The sequence below is a fragment of the Panthera onca genome, chromosome B3, assembly GCF_046562875.1.
Source record: "Panthera onca isolate mPanOnc1 chromosome B3, mPanOnc1 haplotype 2, whole genome shotgun sequence".
Lineage (NCBI taxonomy): Eukaryota > Metazoa > Chordata > Mammalia > Carnivora > Felidae > Panthera > Panthera onca.
The window spans coordinates 48,925,737-48,945,728 of record NC_138344.1 but is presented as its reverse complement, the minus strand read 5'-3'; the positions used below and the strand labels follow the sequence as shown (position 1 = coordinate 48,945,728).

At 36.4% G+C, this 19,992-nt stretch overlaps 3 protein-coding genes across 8 annotated transcripts in view; 1 reads left to right on the top strand and 2 right to left on the bottom strand.

Moving 5' to 3' along the window:
* Nucleotides 1-5,974, bottom strand: part of CCPG1 (cell cycle progression 1) — a 42,321-nt gene extending 36,347 nt beyond the window's left edge. For 2 of the 4 annotated variants that reach the window (XR_013556294.2, XM_060618459.3), the window contains exon 1: nt 5,816-5,973. The gene's annotated coding sequence lies outside the window, so the exon portion shown is untranslated. Of the gene's footprint in view, nt 1-5,815 lie in introns of all 4 variants that reach the window. The other 2 variants (XM_060618462.3, XM_060618463.3) reach the window with 2 other exon arrangements.
* On the top strand, nt 5,947-13,225 carry PIERCE2 (piercer of microtubule wall 2). Its single transcript, XM_060618466.3, has 2 exons — nt 5,947-6,395; nt 12,732-13,225. The coding sequence occupies exons 1-2, from the start codon at nt 6,378-6,380 to the stop codon at nt 13,077-13,079; spliced, it is 366 nt and encodes a 121-aa protein (XP_060474449.1). The 5' UTR covers nt 5,947-6,377; the 3' UTR covers nt 13,080-13,225.
* A 2,310-nt stretch (nt 13,226-15,535) lies between these two features.
* The window catches only part of DNAAF4 (dynein axonemal assembly factor 4), a 70,395-nt gene continuing 65,938 nt past the window's right edge, over nt 15,536-19,992 (bottom strand). The window contains exons 10-11 of one of the 3 annotated variants that reach the window (XR_013556295.2): nt 18,198-18,270; nt 15,536-16,596 (exon numbers count right to left, since the gene is read on the bottom strand). The gene's annotated coding sequence lies outside the window, so the exon portion shown is untranslated. The remainder of the gene's footprint in view (nt 16,597-18,197; nt 18,271-19,992) is intronic. The other 2 variants (XR_013556296.2, XM_078448632.2) reach the window with 2 other exon arrangements.

The window sequence follows — 19,992 nt, the reverse complement described above, 5'->3', positions numbered from 1 at the left end:
GGGGTACCTGGGTGGCTCAGTCAGTTAAGTCTCCAACTTTGGGTCAGGTCATAATCTCACAGTTTGTGAGTTCCAGTTCCACATGGGGCTCTCTGCTGTCAGCACCAGGCTTGCTTTAGATCCTCTGTCCCCCTCTGTCTCTCTGCCTCTCACCCACTTGTGTGTGCACATACACACAAGCTCTCTCTCAAAAAAAAACATTTAAAAATTTGTTTAAAAATTAAAATATATATATACACACGTGTAAGAATGGTTGACGGAGTAATTTTTACAATATAGAATTAGAAAGTAAAATGCCCACCAAGAATGAATTTATTAAAATTAAAATTTGTAGCATCTATAATTAACACAGCCATTAAAAAGATTGAGTAGAGGGACGCCTGGGTGGCTCAGTCGGCTGAGCGCCGACTTCGGCTCAGGTCACGATCTCGCGGTCCATGAGTTCGAGCCCCGCATTGGGCCCCTGTGCTGACAGCTCAGAGCCCGGAGCCTGTTTCAATTCTGTGTCTCCCTCTCTCTGACCCTCCCCCATTCATGCTCTGTCTCTCTCTGTCTCAAAAATAAATAAACGTTAAAAAAAAAAAAAAATTAAAAAAAAAAAAAAAAAGATTGAGTAGATCAACATGCCTTGGCATGGAGAGGTATCATTAAAAAAAGCGAGACAGAATAATATGTATAACAAAATGCTATTTATATTAACCTATGTGCGACATTAAAATTTCAGAGTATCTTTCAAATCTAAAAATTAAAATTATATGTAATATATCTGCCAAATTTTCAATGACCATTATTACCTTTATAGTCAGCAGAAAATAAACGCTTTTTTAAAATGAAAAGACAAACCCAATTTTAAGCATAGTATATGACTGATACAAATCCAATCATCTTCTGGATGACCAGTTTCTTCAAAACAAGTTAAAGGGCTTAAGGGAGTCATAGAAAAATGTTTACTATCTGAGGTATAAGAAGTTTACTGTGGAAAACTGACACTAGAGAAGACAGCATTACTCAGGGCTTTGACGAGTCCACAGTGCAATAATTACACCATTAAGATGTGGGTCCTATGGCTGCCCTGACTCTTGGTTACTATATTCATCATGTGAGTGGAGGCAAAGATAAACATAACCGATCTTTGTAAGTAACCCTCTCCTAGTTCTAATGGAATGGAATTTCATTTAAAACACTGAAATCTATCACTAAAAATAGGTATCTGGGAAAAAATCTAGAACAGAGTAGTAATTTCACATTATCCACACCCAAAAAGAGGCACCAACACTGTTACATACAGCAGAGTACAGCAGATTAACCTTTGGATCTAGAAAATAAATTCTCTAAGAAGTGAATCAATACACAGTTTCTTCACAAATTTCCTTCTATGATGTAACATCCCTCAAACAGGGAAACAAAAGCAACTACTGCCATATTCAAAGATAAAAGTATTCTATTTTTGCCTCAATCTAAAAGAAGCCACATCTTTGATAAAAAGTTTGAAATGAGGTAAACATTATGAATTCAAACTTCAAACACTATGATGAAATTAAGATGTCTGTTGGCATGTAAACATTCCCTTCACCAGTATTCTCATTCTAAGAAAAAAATCTGAGATTGTTATATCTTAATTCTGGAAGAGCCCAAAAGAGCCAATAAATACATAAACTTGACCAGGCTCCATACTCACTTGGGGACCATGAGCCTCTGGTGGCCCCTTTTTCCCTTTTATGAATAAATACATAAATAAAACTGTTGGGTTTTGTCTTTTTGTTCTCCTTTATTCTCAAATTTTTTAAAAAATAATTTATTTTTGCTTGTTAAAAAATAAATATTCATCATATATCTATACTTTTTCTTTAATTTGTCCTAATTTTATGAAAAACAAAGGGATTTTACACTTTTCTTGTTTTCCATTTTAAAAAATATAGAATTAAATATACATCCATTGTTACTTTTTAGTAGTAATATTAGAAAGTATTAGTAAAGATACTGACTTATCAACTAATCATATAAACAGCTGTTACCAACCCAGGATACAGAATGTATTTCTTTGCCTTTCACTTTCATATACATTTACTTACAGTCCTTAAAAAGTTTCTAAAAGACTTTTTTGCTTTAATATTCTATACGTCCATCTTACTGAAGTTAATCTCAAGGGTCAGATGCTATAATAGGCAGCACTGATTTCCCAAGAAGGTGTCTAAGCTGTAAACTATTTCTGAAAGACCAAGGCTTACACATGCAATGTATCTCTCAGAGGACCTACGATTTCATATACAGTGTAAGCTCACTGTTATGAGCCTGTTATGAAATCAACTTAAACCAACATTTTAGAACATTAAACACATTTAGAACATTAAAAACATCCACTTCCTACTGTTAGAAGTTAGAATGATATGATGTGCAATTAAAAAAAAAAAAAAATCAAAACCAAAATTAAAAGCCCAACCATAAAAGCACACTAAAGTTTCAGGACCTTTAATGCAGAAGAGTGCAAAGTCACAGTCAGGACAAGGGCCAGGTTTCCTTCAACCTAGAAAAAGCCAAAAGTTCTACCAAAATATCAAAGTAATACCCCATTTGACATTTTCCATCAAACTTCCCTGTCAAAAAATACATTATCACATTATCATCACACTTCAAATGCATAATATATTTTTATGTAAATGTTACTTTATGTAGACCAATAATACTATGCATGCATAGATCACTCTGCCACTTACAAAGTAATGTCTTTTTCATATCTGATTTAATCTTCACAAATACCCTAAGAAGTAAGGCAACCAGCTATTATGTACAATGTACACAGGGAAACAAAAGAGACTCATAAATTATGTGCTCAACATCATTAAACATCCTTACTCCCAATCCAATGCTCTTTTTACATGTCATCACATTGGTAACATGAACTAGAAGGTTTTAGGATTGTGATTTATGGACAAACACTAAAGAAAAATTAGATTTCTGATTTACTGTAATGAAGGAGGAAAATCTTTGACTCACGTTACTCATTTTTTAATACTTCCTTCAGAAAACCCTACTGGCCCTTCTTTAAACACACACCAGAAGCCCTTTTTTAAAAAAAGAAAATCCCTAAACTTACCAGTTAACTGCAATCCTTCTCACATTATAGGGCTAACTTTCATCTTAGAACTCAAACTGTAAACTTTTTTCAAGTTTATCTGATGCAATACATTGGACATATCCTTTGAAACACATTCATATCTCTAAATTGTTTTAATCTAGTCAAAACTGTAAAACTGCCACAAGGAAGTTCTTGAAAATAGAAGTTATCACATACATTATGGCAACTTCCTCACCTAACCACACATAACATGCAAACAATCCAGCCTCTAGTAGTTCTGCATTGTTAGATGAGTCTGCATTTTCTGTTTTAAGATATCCTGGGCTTAACAGGCCTTGCTGCTGTGTCCATGTTCTTTACATGTCAGAAACTACTGCTCTAGGATCTTAGCAGTTCATACTCACCTAGCTTTTTTAAATGTTTCTTTAACTTGGATAAGAATACAACTACACAGTCTAGACTACAGTACCGTGGAAGCAGTTAGTAACTCAAACATGTTAATCAATTATGTTTCTTATGTCCAGTACATGGACCCAAATATCTAGTAAGATATTGAGGCAACACAATACACAAAATATACAAAATTAAAAAGTACAAAATAGTGAAAAGGATTTGGAATTTGAGGAGGAAGCAAAGCTCCAAAGAACAACAATCTAAGAAAATAAAATATGACTACTATAGCTTGAAAAACAAAAAGCTTTAGAATGGATCTTTTATTAACAGTTAATGGACACTTGGAGTTGAGGTTAAATCTCAATTTTTCAGGACTGATCATTGCAAACATAGATAGAATATTCCTATAGAAGACCAATGTGACCCTTTCCTTATGACAGAAAACCAAATGTGGGCTAAATAATGTGCTTCTTTTCCATGCATAACAGACATATCCATAATAGAAAATAAAACAAAAGTAAGCATAATCCAAAATATCAGACATATTAAACATGGTACTCAAAGTGATTCAATGAAAACAAGCTTTAAAAGCCCACATTTTGTTACTGTTTAACTTCTTTATTTCCACTGGCAAATGCTTACAAATAATAAATTCAAATTTTCCCTATCTCCAGATCTTTTCAGATTAGTATGCCCATCTTTTGTCACCTGATAGATTTACAGGAATAATCAAGATTGTACTGCCTTAACACAAGACTAAGCACTTCTGTCATTGATTTTATTGTACAAAATGAAAACAGATTTAAAAATAAAAGATGACATGTACAAATAATAAGAATTATTGTCATATGTGAGGGTTTTTTTTCCTTTTAATCCACCTAACGCCCCTTCTGCACAAATAATTTACATTCAAATTGTTACTCATATAGTCTGTGGATGCAATAGCAGGAGCTTTGTGTATGTTTTTTGTTCCTTGTTTGCTTTTTAAAGTAATGTTTAAAAGGTTAACTGGAATTGCTGCTTAATTAATTTCTTTTCCATAGAAAATTTGGAAAATACCAGAAAGTATAAAGAAAAAGTCATTTGTAGTTTCACCATCTACTCACTGTTACAACTATCCTTTGAGCTTATTTCTGATCACTTCTAGCTTTACAGTTTACACAATTAGAATTATACTATTTTCTAACCTCTTTTCATTTAAAAAGTAGTATTTCCCACATCCCTGAATATTATGAGTATGATTTTTTAATTGCTTCTTTAATTAGAATCCTATTCTTAGTGCAAAGGGTTAAAAATTATGCTTAAAATAATACCCTACTCCCGTCCTTCAACTTTACGATGAGAGCTCAGCAAAGAATAGTAAACCATTCACACTAGCGTTTAAGGTGGGATAAATTAGATCCCTCTGAGAAATGTGGGACCTAATAAGATTCAAACCTTAAACTATGAAGCACTAACAAGGATTTCAAGCGTTATCCAATGGATGTAACCTTAGCGGAGGAGGCAAATCTAAAATTCGCAGGACTCATGTAGTTACCTTTCTTGCTACAAGAGAGCCTCACGTCGTTTCTACATAAAGCAATTGTGAAACAGTGCAAATTTCACCCCCTCAACAAAGTACCCTAATTGACTGAGTTCATTAAAACTGGCGCTCCCAATGGCAGAGCTGGATTCATTAAACAGAGATAAATATGTAACGCATACAAGGAATTGTGTGGACAGCTGCTACAGGGGAGTTATCCATCCATTAGGAAGACCATACTACAGTGGGTTGGTGGATGGGGAAGAGGGTAAGTAAGAAAGGATATCTGACCACTGTCAGCCTGGCGTATAAGCAGAAATCTCAGCCGCATTATTTAATATTTAATCTTTCTATTCCTGGCATCACGGGGCTCAAACGTCACCAAAAAAGATGGACCGAATGAAAAACCCGGCCGGGTGACGCACGTAACATCTTACCATATGGATGTTCAACAATCAAGACAGAGAAGCGCCCCAAGCCAGCCCGGTGAAGGAAGGAGTGTCCCCCGGGTTATAAACTACCCCACGCCCCGGACACGCCGTTCGGGTCTGCCAGCGGGCATCTGAGGCTGCAGGACCTCGCCACCCGACGCCTCAAAGGCCGGCTCAGGCCCGGGGGGCTGCGGACTCGCGTTCCGAGACCGCGCGCGCGCCTGCATACACCAGGCTCCAGGAGTCGGCCCCCGCCGGAGCAGACCCCAGTACGAGCAGCCCCAGCCTCACAGAAGACCCCGCCTCTGCCTCCGGCAGAAGAGGGTGCTGGTCAGGGCCCGGACCGGTGGCCGCTACTCCTCTCCCGGGGTCCCAATCCGCCCAGGGCCGTACCTGAACGAGCAATGCCACCTCCGCCCGACTGCGCTGACTGTCGCGGTGGCGGCGGTCACAGCTCCGAGCACAGTGACGCCTCTCTTAAAAACAACAACCTGCTCGCAGGCGTCCGCAGCCGGGAGGCGGTGGCCGGCGGAGCGACGCAACGCATGCCGGGACTCGTAGTCCCGCCTGCTCCTCATGTCGGGCGCCGGAGGAGGGAAGAACTACGACTCCCGAAGAGAAGTGCAGCCCGCCGCTGCCAGGCTGCAGGAAGCTAGGCGGGGCAGCAGCGATCCTCACAACATCCGGGCCCCGGCGCTGGAGAGGCGCCGCGGCCGGTTGCTAAGGAGACGGGCAGCTCTGACCACTCTAAAGGATTCGCGGTTTCACCCCGAAAGCTACTCCCTGGATTAGGCGGATTAGTCGGTACATACTGATTCAGCCAGCGGATCACGTTCTCTTCGCTCCCTTAACTGGATGTAGTAAAAGGCCGCGTCCCCTGGATGCTCGCTGGTCTTCTTACCATCCGCTGCGGGGAAAGACTACGTTTGCCGAAAAAATAAGGAAGATACCGAGAATGACCGAGTACGACTGGGTGGGTTTGGGCAGAGAGCTGAATGTTTTTGACCGCTGGTACTCCTTGCTGTAAATTTGAGCATCGCCCACCCCCCGCCCCCGCAAAAAAAAAAAACACACCTTTTTAGGCAACCACTGGGCTATACAGATGTAATTGTGCATTGCATTGAGCCAGAATTGCCTCTGAAAATATAAAAATGATTGGGGATGCTATGCAACTCGTACCCCATTGCAAACTGCGGTGATGGCTGTAAATGAGAAAAATGTACCTTGTTAATTTTACATTCTTACACTGTGCCTTGTTCAAAAGGGATAGGACCAAAAAAAGGATATGTTGCCCTTGTATTTACTGTTGGTGGAAGCAGTAGAAAGTTAAGGTTTAAGGTTAAAGTTAAGGTTTTGTCCCTCAATTGTGGCAAAAAAAAAAAAAAAAAGATTAACAAGGGAGATGATGGGCCTGGGCAGAAAGAAAAAGGTACCCCAAAATTTGACTTTTGGAGGGTTTTTTTATTCGTTTGCTTTTGGTGTTGCTCTAGTTAACATCACTTGTGACACAACACCAAAAAAGAAAACACAAATTTTAATTTTACAATTACAGCTTCCATAAAGGGCATTTTCATTATCTCAATGACTTATTCTTATCTTTTTTTAAATGTGCATGTGTTTATAATGAAGAACTTTGAAAAGTCACAGTGGCTTGACTTTCTGTAATTCCAGAGGAGACTGAAAAGTACATTAGTGAGAAAGCTAATATCTATCTATAGATTTTTATTCTTTTCAAGGCAATTTCACAGTGTAATTTTAAGACAATTTTAAAAAATCATTTACAATTTTAATTAACCTTTTTATCCTTAAGTAATATTTGCTGTGTAACCTGGCAGAGCATTTAAAATAATCCTTTTGTTATTCTTTGTATGAGGCTGTATGTTTTTAATTGTATCTAGTTTGAACTCTATATTTTAAGAATATCAGATTTGAAGAGGGTGAAACCCCAATAAGAAAACTACAGTGAGGCCATGAATAAAGTAAAAGCCATGAATGTTTTTTTTTTTTTAAGATTATTTATTTATTTTTGAGAAAGAGACAGCCGGGAATGGGCAGAGAGAGAGAGAGGAAGAGAAAGAATCCCAAGCAGGCTCCACACTGTCAGCGCAGAGCCTGACTTGGGGTTTGATCTCACAAATGTGATCATGACCTGAGCAGAGATCAAGAGTCAATTGCTTAGACTGATTAAGAGTCAGAGGTCAAGAATCAGACTGAGCCACCCAGGCACCCCTTGAGTATTTTGTTTCTAAGTCTATAAACATTTGTTAATTATCCTGGAAGTCTAAAAAGATTTAGGTAGACACTTAACATTTCCAGATTGTGTGGTACAAATTATGCCAACAAAGTTTGTCTTCTAGTTTGACTGGATTTGGTTTTCTGTATTATATTTTGGGCCAATGATCAGAATTTAGTAGCAGGTGATTTGATGAAAGAGTACTCTGTGACTGAGGTTGCTATGGGCAACCTGACTGGGTGTCCATAAAGTATATTAGGGTTGCTACTGTTTCCTACAAGTTACAGGGCAGCCACCTTCCAACTAAGAAGCTTTTCCTGTGCTCCAGAAACCTACACACTTTTTAAAAAAATGTTTTTAAATTCATTTACTTATTTTAAGAGAGAGCAAGCATGAGCAGAGGAGGGGAAGAGAGGAGGAGAGAGAGAATCCCAAGCAGGCTCCACACAGTCAGCATAGTGCTCGCCTTGGGGCTCGAACCCATGAACCAGGAGATCATGACCTGAGCTGAAATCAAGAGTCAGAGGTTTAACCAAGTGAGCCACCCAGGCACCCCCAGAAACCTACACATTTTGAGAAAAGCTGACCTGTTGAGATACCATAGGATTCTGGTGACTTGCTATTATCCAGTCTACTGTGATATTTTTAAAAAACACTAAATATGCAGTGTCACAAAGAATAAGTAGCAAGATCTGATGAGGTCTACTTCTAGGTTTGCCAGCTTCCTACAAGATTATGAATATACTGGGGCACCTGGGTGGCCTAGTCAGTTGAGCATCCGACTCTGACTCTTGATTTCAGCTCAGGTCATGATCTTATGGTTCATGAGATCAAGCCCCTCATGGGGCTCTGTGCTGACAGAGTGGAGCCTGCTGGGATTCTCCCTCTCTCTGCCTCTCTCCTGGGATTCTCTCTCTCAAAAAAATTATGAATATGAAGTATTAGTAAACTGTACTATACAGTTTATATATACTATACAGAAATGCAGAATCTCTGCCCTACCCCAGACCTGAGTCAGAATCTACTGTTTAACCAGATTCCTGTGTATTTCATATGTACATAAAAGTTAAGAGAAGGACTGTACAATGTAGTGTTATTAACCTGTAAACTTTAGAACTGAATTCTGGAACATCATCCATATGCACTGAGGTATATCTGAAAGAAATGATAAAAACTGATTCCATTTATATCACTTCAGTTGTATTTCATTTTATCTCCATAACCACAGGAACTATGGCAATTTTGTTTTGTTTTTTCTTAATTTATAGATGATACATAAACAATCTCCTATTTAACACAACCTTTAAAAATCAGAGTTACAGTACCCTGTCAACTACCATGAAGTTATTTAGATATAATAATGTAACTTCCTATCTGGAAGGATTTAGATCTTACATGTTCCAGAAGCTGCCAAATATTTTTATTTTTATATTTTTAAACTACCAAAATTTTTTGCCTATTTAGATAATAGAACATACTTATTAACTTATTATAACTTATTAACTTGTCACAAATAAAGGGCCTTATCATGAGTAAATATGCATATCCCTTTATGCTTTTTGAATAACAAAATCACTTAGATCTGTTAAAAAGAAAGCCTGGGGCCAAGGTGGAATCACTTGCCCCCAGGATAGCAAACCAAGACTTAATTGCAGTTTAAGCCACTCCATAAGAGGAATTTAAAACCAATCAATCCGGAATTTTATAGTCAGCACCAATCAGGTGATCTGTCACCTTGGTTCACCCTCTCCCTCTCCCAAAGGAAAATGAGGTAATCTGCATGATAAAACCCTCTGTCCTTTCCCCTAAAGGAAGGTGACCTTGCCTGAAACAATCTTTTCTTTTGCTAGTAACTTATCCTTCCTATGAAAACCTTCCATTTTGTACCACTCCTCAGAGCTACCCACCACTTACTTGATGGGATGCTACCTGATTCATGAATTGCTTAATAAAGCCAATTAGATCTTCAAATTTACCTTGTTGAATTTTGTTTTTTAACAGTTGCTATTGCTACATTTGGAGGGTACTGATATCTGAGTCCTCAGATTAGAAAACAACCATCTAATCCAGCTCCTTCCTTTTATATTTATAGACAAGGAACTTGAATCCTTGTAAAATAATTTCATCAGTCATCTAGCTATTAGTGCTAATATCAGAACACAGAACTGGTGACGCCTAAGAGGTGCTCTTTACAACTCTTAAAGCAGAAGGTACACAAGTAGCAAGTTTCCCAACTAGTCTGTTGGGAAATAAGCCATGCAGGTATGATTATGGCCCTCTCTCTACCCACACTCCTTTGCCTATCTCCCAGAGGCCTCTTTAACTCCTCACTATGGCTTAGCCACAACTTTCATAACATCATCTAGGGATCAGCAGCTTAAGCATCTCCTGGGACTTTGTTAGAAATGCAGAATCTTTGCCCTACCCCAGACGTGAGTCAGAATCTACTGTTTAACTAGATTCCTGTGTATTTCATATGTACATAAAAGTAAGAGAAGGACTGTACAAGAGAACACTACTATGGATAAAGGACTTCTAGTTTCAGATAACTTCTCCATGTTATTAGTAGGTAGTAAAGCACTACTAAGATTTTGTTCCTGATGAGACAAGTTAAGAAAGAAGCAGGCCTTAAAGGTGGCTGGGTCAGTAGTAGCTGGAGGTTCCAATGAGATAAATATTCATAAAATAACGTTCTAATTCCCAAGAACTGAGCAATGAAGTTTTTCTGAGGCCAAATATTAAAGTCTTTCAGCTCAAGATACCAAGACAATAGAACAATAACCAAACACTTCAGACCTTTGTCAATTACAGTATCAGTCTTTAAAAAAATGAATAGTTAACCTGGAGAACTTAAGAAGAAAAAAAAAAGACCAGCAATTTCATTTCTAACACCTATGTTTGCAACAGGGAAATTTACAGTAAGAAAAAGGCTTTTCCCTTTATTCAAATACAGCAGCAAAACAAGTGCTCTTGGGTTGGATTTTCAGGAAGATCCAAGAGTTCTCAAAATTATTTAAAGAAGCTCTTCTGAAAAGTTACTTTGCCTTATGAATGTCATTAAAACAGGCACAGCATGAGAACATAGTATACTACTTTGTGATACTACCTCATTTTATAAACTATAAATTTACAAACTTTACAAGTTCTGTGGGATAAATGGAGTCATTAGATGATAATTAAAAGAACAAATAATCCAGGCTGTCTTATTTTACAAGCAGGAAACTGAAGCATAGAGAATCAGACTTACCCAGGTTCTCACGTTCCTGGCAAGTCCAGGAGGCCAGACCCAGCATTCCAGTGCTCTTTTCACTAAACTTGATTCAGATTTTTAAATCCCTTATTCACAGAAAAATACTTCCAAAAAGTTTATTAAGGGCTCTCTTCAAGTAGAACATTAATAGTTGACTGAAAAGTTGATTGAATATGATTTATAGTACTGTTACATAAAAAGGTAGCTTTTAAGGATGTTATTATGAGGAAAAGATTTTAACTCAGGTTAATTTCAACTTGCAGTGCCTTTTTATTTTTCAAGATTATAACCAGTCACAAGTACATCTATTTTTTTAATGTTTATTTATTTTGACGATCACTTCACATAATTAAGGTTATTTTTGTGGCAAGAACATTTAAAATCTCTCTTACCAATTTTCAAGTATATAATATAGTAATGTTAACTATACTCACCATTCTGTAATTAGATCCCCTGAACTTATCCCTCTTATAACTGGAAGTTTGTACTCTTTGACCAATAGCTCTCCATTTTCCCCCATCACCCATCCCCTGGCAATCACTATTCTATTTCAATCAGTTTGACCTTTTTATTTTTAAAAAAATTTTTAAGGTTTATTTTTGAGAGAGAGATAGCAAGCAGGGGAGGGGAGAGGAGGAGACAGAATCCCAAGCAGGCTCCATGTGGTCAGCACAGACTCCGATGTGGGGCTTGAACTCATGAACTGTGAGTTCACGACCTGAGCCCAAGTCAGCCCTCAACCAACTTAGCCACCCAGGCACCCCTCAATGAGTTTGACTTTTCTAAACTTTTAGATTAATATATATGTGAGAATCTAGTATTCTTTATCTGACTTAGTTCATTTAGCATAATGGCTTCCACGTTGTCCAAAATGGCAGGATTCCGAATCCTTCCTTTTAATGGCTGATTAATATTCATGTGTGTATGTATACATGAGAGTATAGTATACTACATCTTTAGCCATTCATGCATTAATGGGACACTTAAGATTGTTCCCATTTCTTGGCTATTGTGAATAGTGCTGCAATGACCATGGGAGTGCAAATGATCTCCTCAAGATAGTGCTTTCACTTCTTTTGGATATATAACCAGAACTGGGATTGCTGGATCACATGTTAATTCAATTTTTAATTTTTTGAGGAACCTCCATACTATTTTCTATAGTGGCTACACCAATTTACATTCTTACCAATAGTGCACAAGGGTTCCCTATTCTTCACATCCTCCCCAATATTGTCCAATATTTTTGACACTAGCCATTCTAACAGTGAGGTGATATCTCATTGTGGTTTTAATTTGCATTTCTTTGATGATTAATGATGTTGAACACCTCTTCAAGTACCTGGTGGCCATCTGTGTGTTTTATGTGTGAAAAATGTCTATTCAGGTCATCTTCTCATTTTTTAATCAGATTCTCTTTTGCTATTGAGTTGTATGAGTTCCTTGTATATTTTGGATATTAACCCCTTATCAATATGGTTTGCAAATATTTTCTCCAATTCTGTAGGCTGTCTGTTCATTCTGTTGCTTCTTTTGCTATGCAGAAGCTTCTTAGTTTGATGCAGTGTCATTTGTTAGTTTTGCTTTTGTTGCTTATGCTTTTGAGGTCATATCTAAAAACTCTGCCAAGACCTAAATCAGAGCTTTTCCCCTGTGTTCTTTTCTGGGAGCTTTATGGTTTTAGGTCTTACATTTAAATCTTTCATTCATTTTGAGTTAATTTTTATGAGTGGTATAAGACACTATTGTGTTAAGTTTAATTTTGGTGGGGTTTTTTTCCCCCAAAATTTTATTATTGACAATAATTTTATATCTTTATATTTTAGGACAAGAAAAGTGCTTCAGCTTCAAATTCAGACACAGAAATGAAACCTGAACAACTTCCCCCTTGTGTGAACCCTGGAAATCCTGTGTTTTCATGTATGTTGGACCCAAAGACACTCCATACAGCTACCTCACTATCAAAACCTAAGATGATTATGTACAAAACCAGTTCAAGTAATTATGGTGAATTTTTACCTATGCCACAGTTTTTTCCCTGCAATTATAGTCCAAAGGAACAAGTATTTTCAAGCCATATCAGAGCTACTGGATTTTATCAAAATAATACTCTAAACACTGCACCTGACAGAACCAGAACACTTGATTTTCCTAATTTTCAACACACTCTATGAAAATATATTCCTGTGTATATTTAAGAGAAAATATACTCAGGAAAAGTGAGTTCTAAATCTAAGGCTAGAATACCAAATTTGGACTAGAAAAGCATTTGAATTAGTTAAAAGAAAACTTTTAAGAAATAAAGCATTTGAACTGATAACTGAATGACAGTGACTTCTTCTTAAAATGTGTTCAAAATAGAATAAAAGGTGGATGCGTTTTAGTACAAAATAGAATAAAAAGTAGACACATTTAGTACATTATTTAGTACATATTCTCCAAAAGTTTCAAAAGGCTTTAAGGATCTCACGTGTCAACTGAATATATTTAACAAGACAAAGGAACACAGGAGCACTAAGAAAAAAAATTGAATTAAGGAAGACTGACCAGTAATTTCCCAGTTTTCTGTTATTTCAACTAATGGCTTAGAACCTGGGGGAATGTTAGTTTCTACTGCTAGGCCGGTAGAAGAGAGGACCTGCTATTCATTCATTCATTTGGCAGGTATTTATAGAACACTTGCTAATGACAGTCACTAATGCAAATGGAACAGAGAAATAAAAGACAGTCCCTTTATTGTTTCAATGAGTAATATTTTAGAGGAATGAGATTAGCAAATTAATAAAATGTGATAATTTATGTAAATTATGCAAAAGGTCTTTCAGACACAAAGACAGAATTGCTCAAATTGAGACCAAGGACATCAGGAGAAGCATCCTGGAAAAGGTAAAACCAAATCAAAGGAAAGATCAGTAGAGGAAGAAGAAGCAATACGTAGAAGTACAAAGATGTAAGAGATGCGGTACTTTTTTATAAACGCAAATAATTTGATATATCCTTAACAAAGTGTAAGCAGTGGTGGATGACAGACTATTCTTTAAACTATGTAATTCCACTGTATACAGAGATTTATTTATTTCAGCTGCCATCTGTTGAAACCACACTTGAGTCTGAGTACCTTTAATGAAAAAAATCACTGCTCTTATTTTTCCCTATTAGTGTCAGATTCAGGATATTAACATCAATTAAAAAATAATCTTGAGTTGCTAGGGGATCAGAAATTTGTATCTTCTATTTATAAAAAAATGGTTTGATTTGAGAAAATATTTCAAACTCTGCCTCATAAGATTTTTCCAAACACCTCAAAACTTATTTGATAATGACATAAACAAAAAGAAAAATTAGTTTTGTTCACCTCCTCTAAAACACCAAAAATCAGGGCACTGGACAAGATATTGAGGTGAATACTGCAAATTTTAAAAAAACTTGAGTTTAGTTGCCTTTTCTCCACAAAATCTATACAACCTGTTTTCCCCCTTCACTGTAGGTACTCAATTTGTGGCAAGTGAAGTCAATTTTTTAAAATTTAGAATCTATATATTAACCTAAAGATTCTTACTATAGCAGGTGGTTAGGCCCTTTTTTGTTTGTTGCTAAAATTCTCAGGTAGGATGAGTATCTCAGAATCAAGCACATTGTCTGCAATAGCCACTATATAGTCATTTAGTGCCTGTTAAAGTCCAGGGATTTTCTAGGCACTAAGAGCATGTCCTCATGGAGCTTAGATTCTGGTAAATTCCAGTAGGGAAAAAGAGACCAAAAAACATATATATAGAGGGGTGTCTGGGTGGCTCAGTAGGTTAAGTGGCCGACTCTTGATTTTGGCTCAGGTCATGATCTAACGGTTCATGAGTTTGAGCCCCATGTTGGGCTCTGTGTTGACAGTGTGGAGCCTGCCTGGGATTCGTTCTCTCTCTCTCTCTCAGAATAAGTAAATACTCTCAAAAAAAAGTATAGATATATATGTGTGTAAGTACATATATATATAGACATATATTTACATTTACATACATGTATAAATGTACATATATAAATTATGTATACATAGTTACACGTAAATATTTATGTATGCCTATAAATATATATAAAATATGCCAAGTGATAAATGTTATGGGGAAAAAAATAAAACAGGGTTGGGGGAAAGGGAGTGCTTAAGCAAGGAGTTATTTTTGGTAGACTGGTCTGGGAAGGTCTCTGATAAGTTGATGTCTGACCAAACCCCTGAAGGAAGTGAAGAGAATCTCTGGGGAAAGTAGAGCTGTTGTGAGACAACTGAACATGTAGTCTGGAGTTCAAGGGAGAAGCCCATGTTGAATATAATCAATTTGAACAACATCCACACGAAGATATTATTTAAAATCATGAGGCTTGGGGCGCCTGGGTGGCGCAGTCGGTTAAGCGTCCGACTTCAGCCAGGTCACGATCTCGCGGTCCGTGAGTTCGAGCCCCGCGTCAGGCTCTGGGCTGATGGCTCGGAGCCTGGAGCCTGTTTCCAATTCTGTGTCTCCCTCTCTCTCTGCCCCTCCCCTGTTCATGCTCTGTCTCTCTCTGTCCCAAAAATAAATAAAAAACATTGAAAAAAAAATTAAAAAAAAAAAAAAATTTAAAATCATGAGGCCAGATAAGACTATAAGGTATTCATAGAAAAGAGACCAAAGGACTAAACTCTAGGGAACTCCAACATTTAGAAATCATGGGAATGAATATAAATAAACAAATGAGATCAAGAAGTGATTAGTGAAGGAGGAAGAAATTAGCAAACTGATGCCCAAAAGCCAAGTAAAGGATTTATTTCAAGAGGCCAGCTGTGTGAAATTATCTTGAGAGGTAACACATGGATTGAGATCTGAAGGTACAAATAGGCAATGCAGAGAACATTAGTCACCTCAAGGAGAAGTGTTTTAGTGAGGTCACAGAAAGGAAAACTTTAATGGAATAGGTTTAAGAAAAAATGGAAGTGGTACTTTTTAGTAGTTTTGCTGTAAACTGAACAGAGAAATAGACTGGAAGCCGGAAGTAGACATATGGGGCCAAAGGTTATTTTTTAAAAGATAGGATAATATAGCCTATTTGTATTCTGATGGGATAACTTTTTGTGAACTACTGACCTGTACTAATCAGCTCTAAAGATAAAATGTAGTTGAAGACAACTACAGAGTAATGTTTCTTTAATATAGACTAAAAAAACTAAACTGTATAAAATCAAAAGCATGGATAGACAATATACAGAATTATTCACCAGCTTATAGTATATTTAGAATCTGGATACAAACAACTTAAAAGAAGCTTTAGAGTTTGGACTGTGAAATTCACCACTTTGTGAGATATACAACATAAAGCAATACATTTTTGGAATATGCTAAAATGTAAGTAAGTAAACAAATACACAAATTTGTAACTTACTGTACAAATAAGTAAACAAACACAAACGAGTTTGTAATTTTTCCAAAAAGAAGGATTTCATTTCAGAAAACAGTTTGAACAACTCATTCTTGTAGAAAATATTTAAACACATTAGGTAAAAAATTCAGAGGGGCCCGTGCGTGGCTAAGTAGGTTAAGCATTGGACTCTTGATTTTGGCTCCGGTCATGGTCTCATGGTTGTGAGATGAACCCCACATCAGGCTCCGTGCTGAGCAGGAAGCCTGCTTGGGATTCTCTCTCTCCCTCTCTCTCTGCCCCTCCCTGGCTCTGAAAAAACAAAAACAAAAACTCATATACTTCAGGCAAACTTTCATACCTTTATATGATTATCAGAATTGTTGACATTTCACTTCCATTTCTTGACTCATCATTACTGCAAATACAGCATGAGCTCTCAGCTTCAAACAAAACGAAGTTTATCTTCCCAAAGTAATATTTTATCAGTGAGTTTAGGTCTGCCTCTCTTTTAGCTATAAACTAAAAGACTATCAGAAATCTAGTTTACCCCATCAAAAATCTAATAAATATATTTGAACAAATAAGTTGATTGGTTTTTACCATGTATAATAGCTAAAAATTATTGAGTTTACTATTTCTATTATTGTACTGTTTTTTTTGTTTACTAAACAAAAAACATGTTTATTAGGTCATAAAAAGGATAAAACGAAGTATAAATACTGTCAAAAGTAGTTCCTTAAAAAGACTATTTTAAGATGGCCATAGGGTCATCATATGCCTTTAAAACATTTTAGAAAAAAAAATAAATTAAAAAATAAAACATTTTGGAAAGGGGAATTACATTTCAAAAACTATGGGTAATGACAAAGAGAAGATGCTGGTAATGTGGTCATTATCTGAAGCATAAACCTGGTTTTATTGGAGAGTTAGTTACAGTGAGGTATGCCTTAGGGTTTATAAACAAACCTTATAGGAAAGAGGAAGCCTGTTGTGTACAATTGGATGCATGATGCCATGAAACATTCTATTCAAACTAATTCTCCTTGTTCTGATTCTATGTGTTAAAAAACAGAATTCAACTGAGTGAACTTGAAAAATTTAACTGGCTTTAACAGTCAGGCAGGATCCCATCTAGCCAGCAGAAAAGTGCTCTGAGAGGCTAAACAAAATGGAAGATGTTTATAGGCAGAAACAGGGTGGGACAAAGAAGCTATAAACAAAAAAAGGGGGAGGAGGAGGAGGAGGAGGAGAAGAAGAAGAAGAAAAAAGAAAAGAAAGAAAGAAAGAAAGAAAGAAAGAAAGGAAGGAAGAAAGGAAGAAAGGAAAAAAGGAGAAAGAAGAATTGTTTCAGGCAAGGTCACCTTCCTTTGGGGGAAGCATGGGGTTCTAGCAAGCAATTTACCTCACTAGTGCTGATCAGAAAATTCCAGATTGACTGGTTAAAGTTCAGATTCTTGCAATTATATCCTGATTTGCAGCAATGGGGGCAAGTGACTCCATTTTTATTTTACTTTTTTAATTATTTTTTATCATTTTTAAAATTCCAGAATAATTAACATACACTGTTATATTAGTTTCAGGCATACAATATAGTGATTCAACAATTCTACACATTATTCAGTGCTCATCACGATAAGGGTACTCTTAATTCCCTTCACCTATTTCAGCCATTCCCTCCCCTCTGGCAAACACCAGTTCTCTATATTTAAGAGACTTTTGTTTTTCGTCTCTTTTCCCTTTGTTCATTTGTTTTGTTTCTTACATTCTACATAGGAATGAATTCATGTGGTATTTGTCTTTCTTATACTGACTTATTTCACTTAGCATTATACACTCTAGATCCATCCATGTTGTTGCAAATGGCAGAATTTCATTTGTTTTATGGGTAACATTCCATTGTAGATACATACCATACCTTCTTTATCTATTCATCTATCAGTGCATACTTGGGTTGCTTCCACATTCCAGTTAATGTAAATAATGCTGCAATAAACATAGGGGTACATATATCCTTTCAAATTCTTATTTTCATTTTCTTTGGGTAAATAGTAGCGGAATTACTGGGTCATATGGTAATTGTTTTTCATTTTTCAAGTAACCTCCACCCATTTTCCACAGTGGCTGCACCAGTTTGGATTCCCACCAACAGTGCCCAAGGGTTCCTTTTTCTCCATGCCTCACCAACACTTGTTACATCTTGTCTCTTTGATACTATCCATTCTGACAGGTGTAAGGTGATATTTCATTGTGATTTTGATTTGCATTTCCCTGACAATGAGTGATGTTAAGCATCTTTTTGTGTGTCTTTGGAGTAATGTCTGTTCATATCTTCTGCCTGTTTTTAATCAGATTTGTTTTTTGTTTTGTTTTTTTGTGTTGTGTAAGTTCTTTATATACTTTGGGTATTAACCCCTTATTGAATATATTATTTGCAAATATCTTCTCCAGTTTGGTGTCTTTTTGTTTTGTTGATTGTTTCCTTTGCTATTCAAAGTTTTTTATTTTCATGTAGTCCCAATAGTTTATTTTTGCTTTTGCTTCCTTTGCCTTAGGAAACATATCTAGAAAAATGTCAGAGAAATTACTGCCTGTGCTCTCTTCTAGGACTTTAGGTGTCATATTTAGGTCTTTAGTCCATTTTGAGTTTATTATTGTCTATGGTGTAAGAAAATGGTCCAGTTTTCCCAAAACCATTTGTTAAACACCCTTTCTTTTTCCCACTGCATATTCTTGCCTCCCTGGCATAGCTTTATTAACCATGTAAGTGTGTGTTTATTTCTAGGCTTTCTATTCTGTTCCATTGATCTATATGTCTGTTTTGGTGCCAGTACCATACTGTTTTGATTAATACAACTTTGTAGTATATCTTGAAATCTGGGATTGTGATACCTCCAGTTATGTTCTTCTTTTCCAGATTACTTTGGCTCTTCAGGATCTTTTGTGGTTCCATAAAAATTTTAGGATTTTTTTATTCTAGTTCTGTGAAAAATGCTCTTGGTATTTGATTGGGATTGCATTAAATCTGTAGGTTGCTTTGGGTAGAATGGATATTCTAACAATATTTGTTCTTCCAATCCATGAGCATAGAATATCTTTCCATTTGTGTCATCTTCAATTTCTTTCATCAATGTTTTATAGTTTTCAGAGTACAAGTCTTTCCCCTCTTTGGTTAGGTTTATCCCTAGGTTTTATTATTTTTGGTGCAATTGTACATGGGATTTTCTTAATTTCTGTTTCTGCTACTTCATTATTAGTGTACAGAAATGCAACAGGTTTCTGTATATTGATTTTGTATCCTGCAGCTTTCCTGATTCATTTCTCAGTTCCGAAGTTTTTTGGTGGAGTCTTTAGGGTTTTCTATATATATAGTATGTCATCTACAAGTAGTGAAAGTTTTACCTCTCCTTACCAATTCCAATGCCTTTCATTTCTTTTTCTTGTCTAATTGCTGTGGCTAAAACTTCCAGTAGTATGTTCAATGAAAATTTTGAGAGTGGAAATCCTGTCTTGTTCCTTCCCTTGGGGGAAAAGCTCTGTTTTTCCTCATTGAGGATGATGTTAGCAGTGAGTTTTTCATAGATAGCCTTTATTATGTGGATGTCTATTCCCTCTAACCCTACTTTGTTGAGGGTTTTTATTATGAATGGATATTGTACCTTGTCAAATGTTTTTCTGCATCTATTAAAATAATATTTTTTTATCCTT